The 25,039-nt window shown below is 35.3% G+C and overlaps 1 protein-coding gene across 3 annotated transcripts; it reads right to left on the reverse strand.

Moving 5' to 3' along the window:
- Positions 1 to 468: 468 nt before the first annotated feature.
- Positions 469 to 23,532, reverse strand: fybb (FYN binding protein b). Of its 3 annotated transcripts, XM_056446642.1 has the most exons (20): positions 23,442 to 23,502; positions 14,726 to 14,804; positions 11,330 to 12,263; positions 9,326 to 9,449; positions 9,194 to 9,234; positions 7,130 to 7,143; positions 6,988 to 7,034; positions 6,705 to 6,810; positions 6,460 to 6,619; positions 5,996 to 6,119; positions 5,752 to 5,771; positions 5,552 to 5,618; positions 5,255 to 5,347; positions 4,000 to 4,040; positions 3,852 to 3,912; positions 3,609 to 3,708; positions 3,353 to 3,506; positions 1,047 to 1,080; positions 935 to 963; positions 469 to 816 (listed from the first exon to the last, which is right to left on the reverse strand). In XM_056446642.1, the coding sequence occupies exons 2-20, from the start codon at positions 14,765 to 14,767 to the stop codon at positions 794 to 796; spliced, it is 2,214 nt and encodes a 737-aa protein (XP_056302617.1). In that variant the 5' UTR covers positions 14,768 to 14,804; positions 23,442 to 23,502; the 3' UTR covers positions 469 to 793. The 3 variants fall into 3 exon arrangements, with proteins under 3 accessions (XP_056302617.1, XP_056302618.1, XP_056302619.1); XM_056446643.1 differs by lacking the exon at positions 14,726 to 14,804 and having other exon boundaries at positions 23,442 to 23,532; XM_056446644.1 differs by lacking the exon at positions 5,255 to 5,347 and having other exon boundaries at positions 23,442 to 23,507.
- Positions 23,533 to 25,039: the final 1,507 nt, after the last annotated feature.

The following is a 25,039-nucleotide window of genomic DNA, read 5'->3' on the forward strand; positions in this document are numbered from 1 at the left end:
GTTCTTATTTTTTTTTGTTCAATCAAACAATCAGTCAACACATTCTGTTGTAAAAGTGATGCAAATGTTTACATTTATTAGCACACGACGTATAGAGTTCAGTCTTTTGCCTTTATAATATTTACAAAAACACAGCAATTAAAAGAGTAAAGACCTGTTACAAAATACTGCCTTTCACTCAGCAACATAATTACAGCGATTAAATTATTGATGTGAATTAGTTGCAGCTTGATACACTAAAAAAATAGATCAGCTTAAATTATTTCTTTTCAACATAATTTATTACTGAAAACTGTAAATTAAATTAATTTAAAGGGATAGTTCACCCAAAAATGAAAATTTACAACATATTTACTCAGCCAAAAGTGCTTCCAAACCTTTATTCTTTATTCTATTGAACACAAAAGAAGATATTTTGAAGAATGTTAGAAACCGGTAACTCTTGACTACCTATGGACTACCTTTTCCTACTATGGAAGTCAATTGCAGCTTTTTTCAAAATATCTTATTTTAAGTTAAACAAAAAACTAAGATTGAGTAAACGATAACAGATCTTTCAGTTTTGGGTGAACTATGGTCACTATAAGGCAAATATCTCAGCAAAATTGTAATTTATGGCATATTTGGACAGAAAGGCAAGGCTAATATCATATGATGATGGTATTAGGCTGTACTTTTTTTATCATCCAAATGCGCGTGTTCATGATAAATACAACATCAACTATCAAGAAAACAAATGGGGCCCAAAACAATGAGCTGCACCTGAAGATGAGAAAATGACGGTGGCAGAGCTTCAGTCGTTGTCATAAATACAGTCTGTAAAGGAGATTTTAAAGAAGAATTAATTACCTGTCTGTGTTCTGGCAATCAGCAGATGAAGAATTAGCATTTTATATTTTCATGTAATGTTTACTTTCATGAATTTGCTACATACCATCTCCAATGTCATCATAGACCTCATCGCTACAAGCAAAAAGTTACAAATTTTAGAACTGTAAAATCACACATTGACAAAACAGTGTAGAGCTTGAGAAAACATGACTTACTCTGTGTGGATGTTGCTAAGTGAGACGTATCCGACTGAAAGCAAATGTTATAATGTCATCATTACCGGTGTTTGTTTTAGTATATTCATGATTTCTTCTTAAAAAGTTAGCAAATTTGCAATTTAGAAGTGTTTAATTCTCTAAGGTGTTATAGGCCTTAATATTTATTAATTAATTAATTTATTTATTAATATTTATAGGCCTTTATATAATTATAATTTTAACCAGCTTGTAATTTTCCAGTGTCTAACACAAAAAACTTGAAATGAAAAGTTGAAATGTCTCCACTGTGATGTAAAAAGTGTTTTGTTTGTTTTGATTCTGTGGTGTTGTAGCTTTGTATTCTTTTACTAGTCCAAATACAATTCACTGTATTACTACTACAAATGAAACCAACATTGTGATAAAGGATTTTAAATTTGTTAATAATGGTCAAAGTTTTGGTCCTCCAAATTTTTTTTAAAAATTATCTTATTAATCACTCACCCTCATGTGGCTCCACTTATTTGATACTTCTTCGTCTTCAGAACATAAATTGAGATATTTTAAATTTAAACTTATTACTTGCTCATCCTCCATATAGACAGCAATAGTCCCAGCTCATTCAAATTCCATAAAACATCTTCAAAACAGACCATATGCCTTCAGTGGTTCAATTAGAATATTATGATGCTTTAAGAAAACTTTTATGCACACATAAAACAAAAAGAATGACTTAATTCAACATTCAATTTAGTGTCAGTATATTGCGCACATTCACAAGATCGCTTTGCTCTTTATGTGTGTCACACTATGTCACATCCTAATGTTAAAACAGCTATCATAACATTATTTTTAAATATGTAGACCTTTTTGGACTCTCAGAAGCTATGGAAATTAAAAATGTAATTTCATTTCATTCTCATCCGCTTATCTGTGGCTGGGTCGCGGGGGCAGCAGTTTCAGGAGAGAACCCCAGACTTTCCTCTCACCAGACACTTCCTCCAGCTCCTCCGGGGGGATCCCGAGGCATACCCAGGCCAGCCAAGAGACATAGTCCCTCCAGCATGTCCTGGGTCTTCTCTGAGGCCTCCTCCCAGTGGGACATGCCTGGAACACCTCCCAAAGTAGGCATCCATGAGGCATCTGAAACAGATGCCCGAGCCACCCCAGCTGACTTCTCTCGATGTGGAGAAGCAGCGGCTCTACTCCGAGCTCCTCCTAGGTGACAGAGCTTCTCACCCTGTTTATAAGGGTGCGCCCTGCCACCCTGCAAAGAAAACTCATTTCGGCCACTTGTCCATTTTGTCCTTTCAGTCATTACCCAAAGCTCATGACCATAGCTGAGTGTAGGAACGTAGATTGACTGGTAAATGGAAAGCTTTGCCTTTCGGCTCAGCTCCTTCTTTACCACAACGGACCAGCACATCGACCGCATTACTGCTGCCGCTGCACAAATCCACCTATCAATCTCACGTTCAATCCTTCCCTCACTCGTGAACAAAACCCCATAATACTTGAACTCCACCTGGGGTAAGGACTTTCCTCCAACGTGGAGTTGGCAAGCCACTTTTTTTCTGGTGGTGCACTATGGCCTCAGACTTAGAGGTGCTTATTATCATCCCAGCCGCGTCACACTAGGCAGCAAACAACATCAGTGCATGCAGAAGGTCCATGTCTAATGAAGCCAACAGAACAACATCATCTGCGAATAACAGAGATGAAATCCTGTGGTCCCCAAGCATGACCCCCTCCGGCCCAAGGCTGCGCATAGAAATTCTGTCTATAAAAGTTATAAACAGAAATTAAAAATGTAAAATAGCAAATATGTTAGGAACATTATTGTTTACATCCCTCAAAATGGTCTATACCTCAAATGTGACTGTGCTTTGTTTCAAGCTGAAGTCGTCACATCCAGGGTACACATCAGTGCACAGTCCACATGAAAGCGTGCCCTATACTGACACTAAGAAATCACTAGAAACTATTGAATAATTTCAGTATTTTTTGTTTTATATGCACACAATAGTATTCTTGTAACTTGAAATACAAATTCCTTGTAATCTCGTTACCACTGAAGGTTTTCTGGACTTTGAACGAGTCCCAACTATTGCCGTCTCTGTTGATTTCTATCTTAATTTCTGTTCTAAAGATTAAGGAGAATTGGAGAGTTGGAAGGAGAGCATGAAGGTTTTTAATAACATAATTTCTAACCCTAATTGCTAAGCTTTTAAAAAGGTCTTCAAAAGTAACAAATTTGGTTTAGAAAACACACAGAAACCCTGATGAATCAAATCAAATTCTGGGTCGCAAATAACGCCACTTACATTTGCCCTCCTTGTTCCTGCAGATGAATTTGTCAGGGTCAGATTTGCTGATGACGTCCACGGTTTCCCCAGCCTGTACAGCCAAATCCTTCCCACTTCCTTTCTTACTGGTGGCTATTGTTGCTTGGTGAAGTACTTGAATCTCACCGTCATACTGGTAACATAAATGCAGAGTTATGTTTGCACATAAATCCAAAGAAATTTTAAAAAATATTGCATTTTCACATTTTTGACCAAAGCAATCAAAGCTATGCACCTTAAATTTCTTTCTAAATTCCTTTTCCTCTTTCTCAAACTTCTTTTGTTTTTTGGGGTCGTCGGGCACTTTGCTCTGCTTAGATTTTATTTGAGGAAGGCTGTAGAGAAATATCATTATCATCAACACAAACCCATTGGAATGTGTTAATAAACAACAGTATTTTAATTTTATCTGAATATTGCTTCATCATGGTTCGTTTTAATTACATCTCCATTACGTCATTAATAAACATCTGTTTACCTGGATGGCGGAGGAGCAGGAGGGAATGAATCAACATCATCATAAATATCTTGGGGAATATCTGCAATGTGGAGACGTTTGAAGACAAAAGATGGGTTTTATGGTTTCATAGTTCATCCGAAAGCATGATATAAAGACAAAATTTTACCTTTGTTTACTTCAGGTGTAAATTGTGGAGGGGGAGGAATGCTGAAAATAGATAGACATACATAAATATTTGATCACTTTAAGTGTGAATGCCACTTAGCTTTTTTAAATTAGATTTCAAGAGTTCACATTTAGCTGACGATTAATTATAAGCTTGTTTGGCATGCTGTCCCGGGAGAGAGCCCTGAGCTCATAAGATCCTCAAGCCCGGGGCTCCCTCCCGTTGCAAGGCGAGAGGGGAGTAAATCTCAGGTAGATGTCAAGAATTACCCTGCTGTAGTAACTAATGAACAGATGGTGATTGCTCTTAAGAGATAACTACTTACTAGGAGCATGTCTATGGTGCCGATTTGGATTAGTCAATAAACTTAAGTAGCATGTTTTTGGACGGTGGGTGAAAACGGGGAACCCGGAGGAAGCCCACGTGAGCACAGGGAGAAAGTGCAAACTCCACACAGGATTGCTGCTGGTTTCGTAAAGCCTGGAACCAGAGACCTTCTTGCTGTGAGGCAACAGTGCTAAGCACTGGGCCACCATGTCACCCATCTAGGAAGAAGGAGGAGTAGGAGTGGAAGGGCGGGATTCTTCAAAATGAAGATAGTGGTGGTACGTAACCCAGGGTATTTGTAGTGGCTTAGGAGTCATCTGATTGGTGCATTGAGAATTAGATAATGTGGATCCAGCCGCTAGCAATCATAAGCATGTGATCCTCTCGAAATTAGTTTATAAATAAACTTCACATATGGTTCGTTCACACTAAGGATGATGTTGATAACTGTAATGATAACCATAAAATATGGCTCTAAACACCATAATAAACTGAAAAGAGTAAAGTCACAATGGCACAGAAGAAGAATGTTGTTGAATTCACTTTCTTGCTAAAAAATAATAACAGCCGAATCAGCATTTTTGTGCATGAAATGGATACTAATAGTCATTCTTGGTGTGAACTGACCTTTCATATATATTTTCTGCAGAAACAAAGCAAAATCAGTGGAGGTTGAAGTTAGGAGAAAAGAAAAGTAATGAATCATTCATATATTGTAACATGGTTAGAAAAGTAATAGAAGAGCATTAATAAACAAAAGGCTTAGAAGAATTTCCTTGAAGAATCTATTTTGGCTTTTTCACACTTTGGGTTGATTGGAAAGAGAATAATTAAATGGTTTGCTTTGTCAGGATAATTGTGATTGGCATGGATTTAAAACGTAGAGGAACAGCATTGGCCGATTGCATCTTACTAATGTAAAAATTACTCATTATTGTTGAGTTGGCTTTTTCTCCGTTCAACTGAGACTTTGAGCATGTCCAAGAAGGAGCGTTTTAAGAGAGGCCTGGGATCTCCAGTGCTATGGTTTCAGAGGAGCGTAGTATGGGTGAGACAGATCCAAAATAAAAGTGACTGAATACAATGTTAAACCCAGCAATGTAGATAAACATGTAAAGACAGTACATGCAGCCCTTTATTATATTATATTATATTATATTATATTATATTATATTATATTATATTATATTATATTATATTATATTATATTATATTTTTCTCCTACCTGATTGGATTTGAATCAGGTATGTCATCATACACATCATCGTCTTCTGGAGGTGGTGGTAAAACAACTATAAACAGCAGAGGGCAGACTTGTTCAAGTATTGCCTCAAACGTGAATTATTGCAGTTACTACAACTTGCAGTTAAACTTCCAGCCAATTCGTTTGAAAAAAGGTATATAGGGTTATATAGTAAAACTTACCCCGTTGTCCATTCATATTCCTGAAATATGAAAGAGAAATTATTTATGTAGCCTACACGAGAACAGCATTTGCTGAAGTTTTTTTAGTGTTAGTGTTTACTTTTTAGTGTTTCTTGACTGGGTAGGCTACTAGAGAAATATTTCATGTGTAATTCAGTGAAAAAGTGGCTTTTTAATATTTTCCAGCTGTTAATTATGAGGGATAATTCAGCTGATTTTGTTTAAAAGGGTTTCAGGCTTTCACCTTTGATCGTCAACAGATTCGACATCATCATACACTTCTTCATTTTCCAGACCTTGAGGGGACTGCGCTTGATTCTTCAAGGCACTGAAGTTGATCTGAACCATTTCTGTTTTAACATAACCAACTGAAATACAGAGAGAAAAAACAAACTATATATGTATATCCACACTGGTGGGACACTAAGGCACAAGGCTGCAACGGACGCCTTCCACAAGTGCCGATATACAGCCACATCTCATTGCTACTCGTGTGATTTTGCTCATGTAATCTATATAATTTACACAATCACTCTTGCTTGTTTGTCTGGATTGCAACAATTTTCATAATTTCTTGCTTTCAGGGTCTAGTTTAGGCCTATTTCTAATTTTTAGTGTTAATTTCCAATACATTTTCGACATCAACGATACATTTGGCGTGACAGTGACTTTTTTTTACTTCCTTTTATAAATAATGTGACTTCTTACATGATCCATCTTGATTCCGGCCCAACCATTTGCCCTCTGGGTTGTCAGTGATTCGAATAATATCAATTGACTCGCCCTTCTTTATCGAGAGATCATTTTTTCCACCCTTGCAGTCAGACTTTGCTTTTACCTGATGCATAACCTGAAATGGCGCTGATATCTGAGGAAAGAACACATTAGCAAAATAATTGTTTAAAATCATCGCTGAAGTAAACATTAACGACTACTTAATGTTTTTTTCGTACCTTAAACTTCTTAATTGCGTCTTTCTCTTTCTTTTCACGGTCTTTTTGGTTTTTAACATCTTTTTCCGGCTTTTTCTGAGGTTGACTTGGCTCGGCTGCTGATGACCTGAGGTGAAAAAAAAAATGTATTTCCTCAAAACACAAGTAAACACAAGAGAACATGAAATGAAGCATTAGATTATTGGCAAACCAGCAAAAACACTAACAATACTCTGTTGCAGGTGCCCGGTGTAGCCCAACCGCTTAACCACACATACAGTTTCAGCATTGGAGCCTGTCTTACCTGCTATCATCAAGATCCTCATATATCTCACCATCACTTCCACTTCCCTAAAAGAGGTAAGACATACTGTAAGGTACTGCAAAACTAAATGACAGTGTACTGTGCAAGTGAAGTAATTGTATACCTTCCTCATGTTTCTTACCTCATTTGTCTGGGCTGTAATGAAAAAAGTGAAATAAGTGTATTTAATATTAGCTAGAATTGGATAGTCATAATATAAGGATCACATTACATCACTTCCTCTCAATTTACTAGATTCATTAGGTATGGGTTTGTGTAAAATGTTAATACTTACTACAATTTCTGTCAAATTTAAAATAAAAATAAAAACTTTTTAAACATAATGCAGATTATTTAATGCACAATGGGTAGTCCTGCTTATACTGTACCATTGTCATTGACCAGAATTGGCAAGTTAAAATAGTTTAGGTTTGCGGTGCAATATAAATGCAGAAGAATAAAAATGTAATCTATTTTTATCAGTTACTTCTCCTCAGATCTAGCATTATGTCCTGTAAAGCTGATGCAGTGAGTTTAGTTACTTAAAGTGGTGGTCCAATACAATATCATATTTTAAACTTTACTTCATGTGTAATATAGCTGTGTGAACATAAACATCTCTCGATGTAAGACACTCAAAGTTCAATGCAAAGGGAGACATTGGCTTTTACAGAGTTAGCTTAGCAAAGCCTACAGTGAACGAAGTTTGGTCCATCCAGGCTAGTGAGATCACAAATGCTTCATGTTACGCGCATTTACCATGCGCTTACACCTCGCTCAGCAAGGGGGCATGGCCAGAGGCGCTGTAATGTTAAAGCAGAGAAAGCTAAAATGCCGTCCAAATGCTGCTATTTTCACAGAGCTTCTTCTGTTTCTGTATTTGGGCTTACAAAGGACACAACAGAAAGAGAGAAGTACTTACAATTTAATTTTAATTATGTTCCAGAGAATTATGAAACATATATAGCTCTAGCATTTAACAAAGGAAAGCTTCCAGAATCTTTCTTAGTTCAGTGCTGGATTCGGCTAAAAACACCTCAAAGAAGGATCTGCTCCAACCATAATAGCAGAAGCTGTGGATTGTGAGCCACAACCTGTAAGTGTTTTTATTTGTTAGAATTGATCTATTACATGCACGGTGTCTAGCGTTAATGGTATGTTATAGCGAGGATGTAAACAACGGGCAATGCTGTTTGAAACCGTTAACAATTTAGCTACAAATTCATATTTATCCGTCAAACTCCTGTAAACTCCTGCAATCTTCAGCAGCGCTACAGTGTCTTTCTATGCGGTCACTTTCCATGCGTTAAACATCTCAAATAACCATTTCGCAAAAGATATGTAAACATTTTATTTTACTTACACATGCTTATTCTGAATATATGTGAAAGACACTTGTCACATTTTATTTTAGAGAGCAGGCATGAGGTTTAGCTGTGTCCTCTGTGTCATTTTCTGTCTGATTCAGACTCAAACTGATATGGCTAACAGCTACTCTGACTGACAATATTTACAGAGCGCAAGAGCGCATGCCTGTAGAGGCGTAATGCTTTTCCTGGTGATGTGGAGCCAATCTGTGAATCACAGCACATTATGTTAGCTGACCAATCAGAGCCTCTTGAGGGCTGGCCATTCGGAGGAACTCAGAAATATGACTGTCGTTTTCATGTTAGCAGAGTAGCTTCATATAATCAGAGTAAGATATATGAAAAAATAACGTGATTTATTTATTTATTTTTTTACAAATGCACCATGAGCACACATTGTTTTGCATCTTATGAACACAACCCGCCTTAAAAATACACTCTGGACCACCCCTTTAAAAATGTACATCTCCTAATTACTGAAACATAATATAGCAATTCAGTGTCAAATCTATTTAATTAACCATCAAGAGAGAAATATCTAGCTGTGTCTGTGTGTCTCTCTTCAACAAACTAAAATAAAATACAATTAATATAAACAATAATTTTGTTAATTTTATATATTTTGATAGAAAAAACGTTTTATTTACAGTATAAAAGTCTCAGGCAGAGCTGGCAACTGTCCCTGCATATGAGAGTTTCTTTGTGTGCCAATGAAAGCTGTGCATTAATTTAGAATGGTAATGATTTTGATTGCACACGTCAACCAATCAGCATAGAGTAATCAGAAAGACCAAAGTAAAAAATTAACTTCCATTAAATAACATAATTGTAGATCTTACGCCTTAAGCACTCCACATCATCATAATTCTCATCTTGAATTCTGCAGAGAAAAATACATTTGTTTAGTTCTCAACACATTCAGATGTTTTAGTTACCTGAGTCATAGTGATAAGTGCTTTTGCGGTACTCACAGAGGTCCCGGATGTCGTGGGGGCAGGCAGGGGGGTAAAGGTTGAGAGGGCAGAGCCGGAGGTGCTTGAATACTGGGGTGAGCAGCGGGTGGAGGAGGGGGAGTGACATTCTTTGGTCCTGGGCCTGCAAGAAAAATGTTCACCTCATGGTTAGCGGTTATCCTTTGAAATCAATGTCAGTTGTGTCATTAATTACTCAAACTGCTACAAAGACAAGCAGAGGAACATTAGCGATGCAGAACATTTTTACTTGTTTGGGATATGCATTTGCTGCAAATACCTATTCAGACCTAAAATTTATGCAAGGAGGCTATTTAAATCAATTATTCAACATGATTCCACATGAACATTGGTGGTCATCAGTTCACTGTATGAGTTGTTTTTTAACACATCTTAATTCATTTTTTAACCCATTTGTGTAATTAGATTAAATGTCTGCATAATTATCATCACAAATTTTTTGGCCGCCTTGGAAATTGCATTGGTCATTATAGAAATGAGCTTCTGCATTTGTGTTTTGTAATACGTGCATTGTCCTTGCATTTTCCATTCACTTTCGTCAATTGGTGAAGTTTGTTCCTAACCACTGTCGCCACTGGCTTGCATGGTTTGGGACTTGTAGAGCTGCGCATCGAAGGATTTGCTCTTCAATGTTTGGACATTCAGTAGTGAAATTTAAACCACACTGAACTGAACTAAACTGAACTTCAACTCTGAAAACTGGACACAGAGAGGACTGACACACGGAGAGTCCCAAAATTTACTATAATCTTCTATGTTAAGCAACTTTGACACAATTTACATTGAAAAGCGCTATAGAAATAAAGATGAATTGTCAATAGAACTTTTCAGCTCTCATCTACTATTTTATATTACTTAGTTTAACAGACCTAAAAAAAAACACTGGCTAAAGAGGTGATCACACTACAATATTTTATGCCTATTTTAGGTCTATTCATAATGCAAGCAAATATAGGACATCTAAAATGCAAGCTAGTGCAAAGTGCTTTTCATATTTTGCAAGTTTGGTGAACTCAGATCTGCAAATTTGTGTCATGTTATGATTCGTGACCAATAAAAGTTTGACGTGGCTCCTTTAAATCTGCATAGCTGTATACAGAGAGTGAAGTCATATTACATCCATCAATGCACTCATAATCGCTGCTGCTGTGTTTTACTGAAAAAATCATGCGGGTTGTGATTGACATGAAAAATACATTCTAAAGCAGGAGTGAACTGCTCTTTTAAAGCATGACTGTCTCTATCGTCTTCAAAAGATAAAAAGATTGTGAACACCACAGAGAGTGACGCTTTTAACCATAATAATATCATTAGATCTATTCACATGGTGCTCAAGAGCAAAACCTGGCCCTGTACAGTTTTTCACCATAGGTTAAAAAGGAAAGTTATGTAAATCTACGTTCCCATTTTAAAAGCTTCCCTATTTTTCACTTCAGCTCTCAAGTGAAAAGAGAAACTTAAAAGAGGAAGTTAAATTAGAGCATGCAAGAAATCTTTAATTTCCAGTATGCTGCTGATCCTATCTGATAGCAGATGCACCTGAATGTTTGCTTCATGATGGCACCTTTGATGCCGATTCACATGCTGTGCAGAAATACTGCATTGTGTGTTCACTCAGTGGCACACAACAAAGATCAATAACAAGTTTGTTGCAATACTGTATGCCAAGATGCAGCATCTAACCTTATGATACAGTCATGTGATGTTCCTCTTTGGACATAAATTACTGACTAAGATATGCATTCTGCTCACAGCTTCTTCAATCTTTTATGACTTTATGGATCTTGTTACATGCGTGCTTGCTAATGGCCTCAGAGGAATGCAGCGCAGTCACAAGTAAAACCACAGAAACCACTTTGGCCATACTAGACTGCTTAAGCAGTAGCTGCTTTGCATACAAAGTCTTTGTGGCACCTATTGTGTTGCCTCAGATGCTGCTATAGAGTAAGCATGTGCAGATTGTGCCAGATGAGCAGTACTCACTGTCTGTTGGAACCTCTGATGCCTTCTTGAACTTCTCAAGGTTGACTTTGGGTGGTCTGTTGGGTTTGGAAGGGGCGCTGCCTAAGGCGTAGGTATTGGGTAAAGTTTTCTTTTTGGGGGCTGAAGGGTCATCATTTACTGTCTGTGCAGAAGGTCCGTGTGCTTTTTTGGGGAAGTTGGGTTTAATGGGTGCTACAGGCTTTGAGACTGACTCATTTGTACTTGAAGCTTTAGCACCATCTTTAACACCTTCCTCTAGTTTAGTCAAAGTATTTTTAACACGGAAACTTGATGGTTTCACATTAGACACTGGGGAAGGTCTCACGGTAGACTCCCTGTTGCTGTTTTCCTCTGGCTGCTGGCGCATCATAGCCATTGTGCTTTTCGGTTTGGGTGCCGATGGCAATTTTGGAGTTATGGGATTGTTTTCTTCAGCTTTGGGGATTTCTTTGACCCAGGAAGGTTTTGTTGTGGAAACGAGTGGCTTTGGACTTGTGTCCTTTAAGTCATTTGCCATGATGCTTGATGAAGGTTTTTGTAGTGGTACCTTTGGGAATGGGACCTTCGAAGGCTCGGAATCCAAGGAAGAGTCTGGTGGTTTAGGCTTAACATGAACTTTGAAGTTATCTTTGTTTTCTGACATATTTTCAAACTTATTCACAAAAGCTTTAGGCTTTGGAGGATCATGCATGTCTGGAGCACTTCTCGCGGTGTTGACTGTGTTCTTTAAAAAGTTGGGTTTGGGGGGAGTTGAGGTAGAAGTAGCTCCACCGGAGAGGCTAGTTTCGAGAACAGGCTTCTTAGAAGGCACCACTGGACCTGAAGACAAGGTGGGTTGGACGGGGGGTTTTGGTCGAACACTTGGAGCCCCTTCTACAGATGCACCTCCTGCCTGGAAGCGAGCCATTATGGCTTTTACGTCAGACTTATTGTCCTGAAAAAGATAGAAAGGCAAAATTTGAGGAACAGCAAACATGGGCACATTCATATTTGCGTGGTTGTCATTCTGCTTGAGCTGTTAATCAGTGTATTATTAGACCTATGTGACATCACAGTTTATATGACATCCTCAGCATATTTTCAGTTTATGCATGTGGAAATCAAACTTATGACCCTGGCATTGCTAGTGTCATAAAAACTATTGTTTTGTGAGCATGACCCCATATATATATATATATATATATATATATATATATATATATATATATATATATATATATATGGGGTCATGCTCACAAAACAATACTTAATACTTTTTATGACAGTTGAAGTCAGAATTGTTAGCCCCCCTGTTTATTAGCCCCCAGAAAATTGTTTCAACACATTTCGGAACATAATAACTTTAATAACTCATCTCTAATAACTGATTTATTTTATCTTTGCAATGATGACAGTAAATAATATTTTACTAGACATTTTTCACATCTATACAGTTTAAAGTGACATTTAAAGGCTTAACTAGGTTAATTAGGTTAACTAGGCAGGTTATGGTAATTAGGCAAGTTATTGTATAAAATAAAATATTGTATAAAAATGTAGCTTAAAGGGGCTAATAATTTTGACCTTAAAATGGTCTATGAAAAAAAATTAAAAACTGCTTTTATTCTAGCCGAAATAACAAATCAGACTTTCTCCAGAAGAAAAAATATTATCAGACATACTGTGAAAATGTCCTTGCTCTGTTAAACTGAATAGGGAATTATAAAAAAAGGAAATATTAAAAAATAGGAAATATTTAAAAGAGAAAAACAAATCAAAGGGTGGCTTATAATTCAAGTGTATGTGTGTGTGTGTGTATATATATATATATATATATATATATATATATATATATATATATATATATATATATATATATATATATATATATACAGTTGACACCAGAATTTTTTTTCTTTTTTAAATATTTCCCAAATTATGTTTAACAGAGCAAGGAAATTTTTATAGTATGTCTGATAATATTTTTTCTTCTGGAGAATGTCTTGTTTGTTTTATTTCGGCTAGAATAAAAGCATTTTTTAATTTTTAAAATCAATTTTAAGGTCAAACTTTTCAGCCCCTTTAAGCTATATTTTTTTCGATAGTCTACAGAACAAACCATCATTATACAATAACTTGCCTAATCACCCTAACCTGCCTAGTTAACCTCATTAACCTAGTTAAGCCTTTAAATGTCACTTTAAATGTCACTGTATAGAAGTGAAAAATATTATTTATTGTCATCAAGGCAAAGATTAAATAAATCAGTTATTAGAGATGAATTATTAAAACTATTATGTTTAGAAATGTGTTGAAAAAATCTTCTCTTCGTTAAACAGAAATTGGGAAGAACAATGAACAGGGGGCTAATAATTCAGGGGCTAATAATTCTGACTTCAATTGTATAAAGGTCACGCAGATCTGTCAAACATATAAGATACTGTCTTAGGGGACTTTGTGAGCTTGTACTGCAAGTTTGTGAGTAGGTGTGTGCCAGTGCCTTCCCTACAAACACACAGCAGTGGTTGTCCACCGCATCGCACCTGTTGTTTTTCTGTTGTTTTAGCAGAGGGCTGAGCTTAATCCTAAACAGTTTCCTAATTATAAAGTTTTATTTTTCATTATTGTGTTTATTTTGTACTTTTGCATCACATGGTGCTCTTCAGAAAAACAGAAAAAGAAAGTACTGGAGATTTGTTATCATTCCTGTTATACCATACCTGTATTGAACTGAGGTACGTACTGAACTGTGACTCTATTTTGTACCTAATTTCCAGTCATGGTTTGGTATTTTAAAAAAGAATAATAATAAATAATAATAAAATATATTTAAAAAATCCAGTATGTACTGTATGTCCCATAGACTACTATATATCATAACCAAGACATATTGCATGACTATGATAAAAGACTATGTGATGAGTGTTTAAAATTTTTATAAATTTGGCAATACATTGAGCTTTAGACTTCCTTAAATGTATAAATAAATACATTTAAATGATAAAACAAACATCGTAACTCTCACATGGCTTCTCAACACATGCGTAGGACTACTGACTTTTTGTTATATAGTTTAAATCTAACTATGAACCAACCTAGTAGATTCATATAGTATGTTAGGTTGTTAAATAATATGTCCTAAAAGTCAAAGCAATATAAAATGCAAAAGCTGATAAAACATACTTTCAATGTCTGATTTATCTGAACGTTTATTCTAACTCAATTGTGAATATATGAAAAGAATAAACGTCTCTATTGTTATCTCGTTTTGTAATATAAAATGTCTGCTTTTGTTGTGCAGAACTGTCAAAAGCAGTGCTATATACACAGAGTGTTTAGATTTATGTAGAGGTTTTTAAATCAACCATCTGACCTTAAACTGAGCATAAAGCACACAAACAACAGAGATTATTTTACCTCCGATTCGTCATTACAGTTTAGCATAGTTGATTTTTCCATCAGGGCTGTTTGTTGTCAACTGCACTGAGCTTGAGACCTGTCTGAGATCACACAGGAACTGAGAGCATTTATCATACAAACTAGCAGGAAGTTACTGCACTCACCATGTCAGAAGTCATATCCAACACTCATATGCATGAGGAATTAATAGCAAATACTTTTTTTTCTAAAAGCATTTATAAAATTGATCATATAGATGCTGGGAAATGTGCTGCTGTACTTTAGGTAAAGATAACCACAGCAGCTTCAGATTTTAAAGCTAGTTACCAGTTGGCCATCATTCAAATTTCACACAATTGGATGCAAATGTCTTTCTGTACCAAAAAAAAAAAAGTTTTTCTGTGCCCATAACATCGCTTATCTGTAACTTGGCTGTTCAACCCGGTCACCTCAAAGCTGTGCACTACTTTCACAGAAACACAGTGCTCTAGACCCATGTTCAAATGTCTAGCAGCACAAAGTGTGACACTGGATGATGTGTTTGGTAACAAGCGTTTGAATCAGGACAGACCTCTCTCACCAGGAAGAGCTGATAAGCCCTGGACAAGCTTCTAATGTGACTGGCTTGACCCAGAGGTACACACTGCGCTGTTGACTTACTGCGCAAAAACGAGAAACTGTTAGACACACAGGAACTAACATTGGCCAACTAATTACAATATCACTATATGGTCTTGACAAACAACAGCGATGTAGACATTTCTCACAAGTTTTAAACCACACACTGTTCTGTAGTATACTGACATTTCGTCCAGGTTTCCTTTTTTTCTTTTCAAATTTAAGTCCAATGTTTTGGATAAAAAAATACATTGATGGTGTTTCCAGTTTAATGGAATGTCTGTATATTGCAGAACTTAAAACATTATGTTTATTTTAAATGATAGTTCACCCAAAAAGGAAAATTACATTATCATTTACTGTCACTCATGTGGTTTTAAACCTTTAGGAGTTTCTTTCTTCTGCTGAACACAAAAGAAGATATTTTGAAGAATACTTGTTGTTGGCACCCATCAACTTCCATAAAATTCCATAATGTCCTCAGAATGTCTTTGTGAAATTTCAGATTGAATTACACCATCATTTATGTTGCAAATGTTCTTTTTAAATGGAAAAAAACTTTTTACATACACAAAAACTGCACTCCTTTTTGGAGGAGGGTGGTACGCTCACTGCTTGGACATTGAATACTGTGCTAAAAATGAACACGTATCTTAAAAAATACAGACATTTGGTCCACAATTTCTTTTTTCTTTTTCTTTTTTCAAATTTAAGTCCAATGTTTTGCATTAAAAAATACATCGATGGTGTTTCCGGTTTGATGGCATGTCTGTATATTTCAGAACTTATAACATTGTTTATTTTAAATGATAGTTCACCCCCCCCCAAAAAAAATTACATCATCATTTACTGTCACTCATCTGGTTTTAAAAGTTAACGAGTTTCTTCTGTTTAACATAAAATATTTGAAATGATATTTTAAAGAATGCTGGTTGCTGGCATCCATTAACTTCCATAATACAGGAAAAAGAAGTCATTGGGCCCCAGCAACCAACAATTTTCTTTAATCTCTTCTTTTACAAGAGAAAGTAACTCAAATAGGTTTTTTGAAAACATAAAGGTTCACTAAATGATGATAGAATTTTATTTTTGGCTGAATTCGAGGCTCGAACTAGCGACCTTCTTGCTGTGAGGCGACAGCACTACCTACTGCGCCACTGCGCTGCCCGTCCTCAGAATGTTTTTATGCAATTTCACAGTGAAGTACACTATCATTTATGTTTCAAATGTGCTTTTTGAGTGGAAAAAAACTTTTACATACACAAAAACAGCACTCCACCTCCTTTTTAAAAGAGGGTGGTTCATTTACAGCTTGGGCATTAAATACTGTGCTAAAAATGAACATTTGTTCATTCAAAGCTGATTTTGTGCATGTATCATTAATCCAAATGAGCGGCTGCTCCCCTCCTCTCTTCCTTTTTTTCAAATGTTCTTTTTTATTTTCTCAAAAGGTTTTACACTTACATCAGGTACCTCAGAGATCACACGCCTGAATACACTCACAAATGTAAGCACAAATTCTGTACATCCACTTTCTATTTCAGCAATATTTGCTTTCCTTTAGTGCACATGTACACTAATGTTATACATGTAAAAAATAAAATAAGTAAATAAACAAGTAAAATAAGATATACATACACATCAGCAATAGAACTATGTACATGTAGGAAGTGATCTTTCCGATTTTAGGTTAACAGAAAAGTTCAGGTCTATAGGATGTTGCATAGTTGGTCTATTTTTCCCAAAATGAAATAAATTGTTCCATTTTCTAAATTTCCATTGTAAATTCCATCCATGCATTTGGGGTAGGACTTTCATGTGACAATGCTCTTTTTGACAGCCGCCAACAAAATATTCATTAAATATTTATCCCTTTTTAACCATTCCTCAGGTATGTGTCCAAAAAATAGAGTTTTACAATCAAAGGGTATCTCAGATTCAAAGATATTTTGTAAGGCATTGCGTATCTCTTTCCAATATTTTAAATAACTGAGCAGTCCCAGAAAATGTGATAGTGATTTGCCTTTCCATTTTCGCATTTTCACCAGCATATAGACAAATTTCCAGCATGATATGATTTCTGGGATGGTGTGATAAAAAAACGTATTAAACTCATCCAAAAAAATTCACTCCATTTCTGTGATTTAGAACATTTCCATTGATACCATATTTTTGTCCATTCATCCTCAGTTACAACAATTCCTCCTTCTTTCTCCCACTTCTAATGTAAGTAGTTGAGTGTGTTTTAAGATTTGGCAAACGTTTATATATACGTATTATATAATCGTGTGCTTTTAATGAATATCTCTCAAAGTGTTTTAAAGCTGTCTACTATACCATCTTTTAATATGTCACATAGAGCCGTAATCACTTTATTTATCCAGTTTTTGAATCAAGTGTCTAATTTATTTGGTGTGAATTCTGAGTTGTGCGCATCATTTAAGTGACATAATTTAATTTTTAAGTTTATGTTCTGTTATTATAGATCTCCAAACATTGAGAGTGTGTTTTCCCATCCCCCTTTCCATAAGAGGGTGGTGCCTTTACAGCTTGTGCATTGGATACTGTGCGAAAAACAAACTAAACGTCTGTTTGGTTTGATAATTATCCCTGTGGTGGTCATCGTCTCATGAAACTGTATTATTTGTATGTGTTTTAAAGCCATATCATTGTTTCTGAAAGTACATATACTGTCTGTATGAAGCAGACGGGTCAGACGGCATGTTGTGTGAGCACTAAACGTCACATTTCAATTGCATTTAAATTCAAACAATGCTCGCATAAACACAGTCTGTCTTTCTGATTTATAGGGAAAAGAACAGATAGAGTGAGTGGATTATTCATTTCAAATAGTTTTTTGGCGTAATAATTAAGTTCATAATTAAGTTCATTCATTCATTCATTCATTCATTTTCCTTCTGCTTAATCCCTTTATTCATCAGGGGTCACCACAGCGGAAAAAAACGCCAATTTATCCACATACCTGTCAACCCTCCCATTTTTCCCTGGATTTTCCCGTATTTTGCAGTTCTATCCCACTATTATCCCGTAAAAGTATTTTCCCGTATTTCTCCCGTATTTTCAGTCTTTCTCTGAAGAGTGGCAAATAAACATTAAAGAGCTGAGCCTCCCTATACGCAACCCATACCGCCGAACCACCAGGGGCCGCCCTTTGCTCCTAAATATGAGTCTGTGCTGTGCTTTCGCTGTGTTTAGGCATGAAAACACTTTGAAATAAATATAAAAACGGCGGGATTCCCTTTCCTTTTCATTACAGGTGCCGCCTCCTTCATATGCAATCCTCAAAACAGTCCTATAGCGGTGCTTGACTGTCAGCTGACACGCTCCATAATGATAAATAGATGCTGTTTCTGTACACGCGATTTGAAACGGAGCGAAAGTCTGGGTTTTAGGTGCGTTTTTGAACAGACATATACACATAATTAATAATAATATCTAAAGATGTCGATCTTGGTGTTTTTTTTTTCAAACACAACTAATTTCGTCCTAAATGAGCATAAAATGTTAGGAAAGCAATCGAAAGCTTTCATTATAACGCTAGATGTGTGCGTTTTTAAAGTGACACCTGTTATTCAATGTAATATAACGAAAAAAATCTAAATAAATAAAAGATTCATTCGTTGCTCTTTAATCAGAATGTGTAAGTTGTACAGTGAAGTGCTACACGGTGTAATAGCATACATTGACCGGCATCCGGTGGGGACGCTGTTCTGCGGGATGCTAGGCACTTGTTGCGGGAGACTACCAGGCAATAAAGACAGTTCTAGTTCAGCTCATGTCTGTTTTATCGTGTAGAACACAAACATGAAGCTAATGAGTTTTGATAGCTTGATTCTATTTCATTATAATAGTTTTTAATTTTAATAAGCTGAACTGTTTGCTAATGCATTTGCTGCTAATATATACTATTAAATTTTTTTTTGTAAATAATAATAATAAAACATATTAATGACCGTTTAACTGTTTATTTACAATGAAACAGCTCCAAATGAACATATTTAGTAATTTAGGGCCTTTTTAAAGAGGGGGAAGGGGGGGGGTTTAAACGCAGAGGATGGCTTTCCAGCTGCACCCCAGTACTGGCTGGGAAACATCCATACACACTCATTCAAACACACACGCACACACACACTCAGACAATCACGATTTTGTGAATTGAAGTGGGAATAATAGTGGGTCTAAATAGCATCTACTTTTAAACCTGCGTTGATCTGGTAATGCCAGTCATATGTAATTTCATGAAAACACACTGTACATGGCACACAGTATAACATGATGCTCTTATTATTTTTACACCAGCTATAACTTTGAAATGTTCCTATACAATGACATACTCTGCTGTCTGCAAACAACGTTGGTCTTTGGAGGAAACTTGTTTTATAGGACGAGTGGTAAAATGAAAAAATCTGAGTTCATTAATGTCAAGAAGTCTCTTCATGAAGCACGCTGTAACATTGAAATGAACAACAAGCAATTAAAATTGCCAAGAGAAATTGTTCTTTTACATGCTTGAACTTTACCATGTTGTAAAGTTATAACTTGATGTTCAGTCATTACACATGATTGGCCTTGGTATTTACATTTAACCTGTTAATAGGTTAGCATTTTAGAACATTTACTTTCAAGATAATACAACAAACAAAAGCACATACAATTTTGTCAGTGGTAAAACAACAGATGAACTCTTCAAAATTCGGACTAAATAGATAGGTGTGGTGATGTTAGACTTTGCTCTGTTCATGTGGATGAGAACGTATGAGAAAGGAGGAAGTTCATATTGGTGACCCAAAAATTCCTATAGTCATAGATTACCATCCTGCCTCAGTATGAAAACCTTACATTCTAAAGCTCCAGGCAAGTGTGAGTACTTTAAACATTGCACATTTTTTATATTTTAGACATATATATTTGTTTTTTATATTGTTTATTTGTTTATCCTGCACTGTAAAAAAAATCTTGCTGCCTCATTTTTTTTGGCCAAATGTATTATAACATTTTGTGCAGATACAACATACAATAATAAGTAACACACTGTTGAGCTTTTTCACAACCAAGAAATAATATTTATAAAAACAATGTAGTTACAAAATAACACAGTGTTGCATGCAAAACTGTTGCAAACAATTTATTTGTGTTGAATTTAAACAAACAAATGAAATTTAACAATGCTCAACTTAATTTGTTTGTTTAAATTCAGCCCAAATAAATTGTTTACAATCACTTAACGTACAAAAAATTTAGTAAATCCAAGGAATCATCTTTGAATAATTTTTTTCAGTGTATTTGTTTATCCTGCACTGTAAAAAAATCTAGCTGCAATAATTTTTTGGGATGAATCAAATTAATTTTTCTAGGCATCTCTGACTAAAAATATTAAGTAAAAATTTAGAACTTAAATTTTTTAGTTGAAACCTGATTAACTTATTAAAACTTAAAAGTTCACTTATTAAGTTAAAGCATTATTATTATAATAATAATAATAATAATAATAATAATTGATTTAGCATTTTGAGCACACCAACAAACCTGTGTCTTATGCTAAGTGTCTAATAAGCCTAAAATATATATTTCAGCATACTATTATCTGTCCTTAATGTGTGATTTAAAGCAATTCTGCATGTTTAAAATATACAATTTCATCCAAAGTTACTGTGATGAACTACACCTTTATTTACTCTGCTAGGAAACGTATGTGAACATGCACCACTAATTTTGAGACATCATTTGTTTGTGTGGATTGATTGTTATCTAATGCAGTGACATCGCACAAAGAGCGTGTGTGTGTGTGTAATCTCAGACATCAAACGGCTCTCATGGAAAAATCAGGGAAGGAAGTCAAAACCCAAAGTCAGGAGTAAATGCAATGAATTCATGTTCATGCCAAAATAAGTGTACAATATTTGCTGACTAACTATATTTGTTGATTAACTAAAAGTGGCCCAGTGGTTAGCACTGTCGCCTCACAGCAAGAAGGTCGTTGGTTCGAGTCCCGACTGTGCCATTTGGCATTTCTATGTGGAGTTTGCATGTTCTCCTTGTGTTGGCGTGGGTTTCATCCGGGTGCTCCGGTTTCCCCCACAGTCCTAAGACATGCGCCATATGAATTGGGTAAACAAAAATTGGCCATAGTGTATGAGTGTGTGTGTGAATGCAAGTGGAATAGTTGGTGGTTCATTCCGCTGTGGCAACCCCTCAAAAAAAGGGACTAAGCTGAAGGAAAATGAGTGAATAACTAAAGTATTTCTATTCTCTTTATTCAAACTGCAAAGCCATTTAACCTGAATAGTGAAGTAAAATAGCCTGAGATGAACTGTCATGTTATTCCAATCCCAACAGCTGCAGTTCTGATAAACACAGAATTTTGTTCATTTTTATTTATTTACTTACGGTTATTACATTAACAACAGCTGTACTGTTCAAGGTTCCCGACATGCAAAGCAGCCTCACAAAAACTCCACAGTTCCGTTGTTGGGATGGATGACTTGTGTAATACATGTTTTGAATATTAGACTTGCATGGGCCAACACGTGCTTGACAAAGAACCAATGGATAGTCTGTGTGTGTGTGCGTTTTCTCACATGATTATGGAGAACCTTAGATGACTAGGAGCAGGTGATTTGGGAGATCCCATAATATGATGCAATCTGAGTAAGACGTCCTACCATAGTTTTACTTCGATAATTTGCTATTATAGAACTGAAGCAGAATGAAAGAGCAGAGCCAGATCGAAGAACAGTCGAAGAAGTTATTAACCCGCCTGTGAAATTTTGTATTCTTTTTCAAAGGGATGTATAACAGAGCAAGGAAATATTTACAGTATTTCCTATAATTTTTTTCTTCTGGAGAATGTATTATTTCATTCAGTATGCCTAGAATTAAAGCAGTTTTAAAATTTTAATAGACTATTTTAAGGTCAAAATTATTCTCTTTTTTTATTATTGGTTACAGAACAAACCGTTGTCATACAATAACTTGCCTAATTATTATTCTATATTGCCTAGTTAACTAATTAATTTAGTCTTTAAATAGTATCTTGCAAAATGAGTCAAAATATTTCATGTAAATTAGTTATTAGTAATTAGATATTAAATTTATTATTTAAAAAATGCATTGAAAGAATCTTCTCTCTATTAAACAACACTTGGGAAATATAAAAATTAAAATTTCAGATGTTAATTCAATGTTAGCCATTTTAATAATAATAATTTTGACTTCATCTGTATATATTAAAACTGGTCAGTGGCACTTATTTACAAAAAACAGCGTGTTATGGTTGACAAAGAGGCACATTTAGCCAATGTTAAACCAGATGGTCAAAGAAATCAAGTGAAACTTAAGTGTGCGTTCAGATGAAGAGGAACTGAGTTGTGTTGTTGAAGCAAAAAGAAATGGCCCAACATTACACAATCTTATTTTACACAATCTAAATTTGCAAAAACACATGATAAAATCCCCTAAATGTTCCCCAGGTGAACTTTAAGTTTGCAAGTTGCTGTTACAATCAGCAGCTTTTCATATCTGCGTAAATGAATCTTTTAGCATATTATGTATTTTTCCCAGTAAATAAAGCCTATGATCGTAGAAATTGCACATAGATGTTCATTAACAATATTTGAGGTAAAAAGTAACCAAATTAGGTATTAAATACAGCAACATTTGAAGTAGATCAAAAAATTGTCCCAAGACTAAAATGGCTGTTGAAATACTGGGTTCAACGCAATCTATTTGTGTTGGGACAACATGTAGAAATAAATTCAATGTATTCGTTTTTACAATTCAATTGGATTGAACGTAAAACATTTAAGTTGTCCCCAAAATCACTCAAGAATTGAGTTGTTTTAGTTCATTTTAAACAAGTTGTTTAAACAAACAACAAACCTTATTGTTTTTGAGTGTAGTTTTATCACAACTTTAAGTTTGGATCCACTTCAAATGACTACTGTAGACATAGTATATCTGAGAAATGGTCTCCTCCCAGTCAAACAACTATATGATTTCACACCATAAATTTCTCAAACGAAAGTACCATAAAATATACACACCTGCCGCTGCCTTGAGACCAACTCAAGGATGAAACGATTTAAAAAGAACTCACCATGGTGGTGAAGCCAAAATCAATATCCTTTCCCTGATCTTGCGGATGGATTGGCGGCTCGCTGGCAGACTAGTGAATGTGTTTCTGTTTTACTTGAGTTTATTTGTGACTGTAAATGCCTGCCCACTCCTGGCTACTTCCCCTATCTGCTGGTCTAGCAGTCCGCTGCATGCGCTGTCATCACAGGAAACCCTATCTCGCTCTCTATCGCATTTATTTGCCTATTCTATACTGCACAATTGCTCTTTCTATACTCGCACATGCCTCCTTGCTCTGCATATTCCAGTACTTTAAGAATAAATATAAGAATACTAAAGCTTCTTGATATTTTTTCCTGCCTTAAATTTGTAGTAATTATCTTAACTGTTGTTGTTCATGGTTTTTGTTATTGTTATTATTTTTTGTATACTGTATATTGGTTTACGGCGACACGGTGGCTCAGTGGTTAGCACTGTCGCCATACAAGAAAGGTTGCTGGTTTGAGCCCCGGCCGGGCCATTTGGCATTTGGGTTGGCGTAGGTTTCCTTCGGGTGCTCTGGTTTCCCCCACAGTCCAAAGACATGAGGTATAGGTTAATTGAATAAACTAAATTAGCCATAGTGTATACGTGTGTGTGAATTAGTGTGTATGGGTGTTTCCCAGTACTAGGTTGCAGCTAGAAGGCCAGACGCTGTGTAAAACATATGCTGGATAAGTTGGTGGTTCATTGCGCTGTGGCGACCCCTGATGAAAAAAGGGGCTAAGCTGAAAGATAATAAATGAGTGAACATTTTTTTATGATTGATGCTATAGAGAAGCGGAGATGGTCATTTGGACAAATACGATTATTTTGAAGTTTGAGTTCAGTGAGATTTGAAAAATGAATGAATGAAAAAACATTAGAATATTTTTTCAACAAAGATGCAAATGACCAGAACTGGCGGTAAAGGCATTTTTAATGTTATGAAAGATTCATATCTATTTATTTATTTATTTATATTTATTTTTTTATATTAAATATTAAGCAACACAGCTCTGTTTTTAGCTGTTTTATTGATTGATTTAATTTTTTTATTTTTAGATCTGTAAGCATATTAAATTGACTTGTGAAAGCTCTAGAAATCCTGATGCTGATTTTTTTACATCATGTAAGTAAACTGTATTTATTTTTTAAAATATTTAAAATAGAATATTGCATATATTGAAATATTATATAATTGATTATAATTATAATAAACAATATTAAATATATAATAATAAATTATAATATTATTTATTAATAATATTAAATATTAATAATAATTATTATTAAAATTATAATAATAAATATTAAATAAAAGACTACCTTTAAATTCAAACAAATGCAGCCTTGGCAAGAATAAGAAACTTCTTGGAAATGTTGTGAAAGTCCTTACTACCTTAAACTTTAAAAAATACTGTAAAGTTCTGTTAATACAAGGATGATGAATATGAAAAAATAAATAATTAAAATAAAATAAAACAACTTTCCTTCAGCTTAGTCCCTTTATGTATCAGGGGCCGACACAGCGGAATGAATTGCCAACTTATCCAGCATATGTTTTACACAGCGGATGCCCTTCCAGCCACAACCCAATAC

The sequence above is a fragment of the Danio aesculapii genome, chromosome 21, assembly GCF_903798145.1.
Source record: "Danio aesculapii chromosome 21, fDanAes4.1, whole genome shotgun sequence".
NCBI lineage: Eukaryota > Metazoa > Chordata > Actinopteri > Cypriniformes > Danionidae > Danio > Danio aesculapii.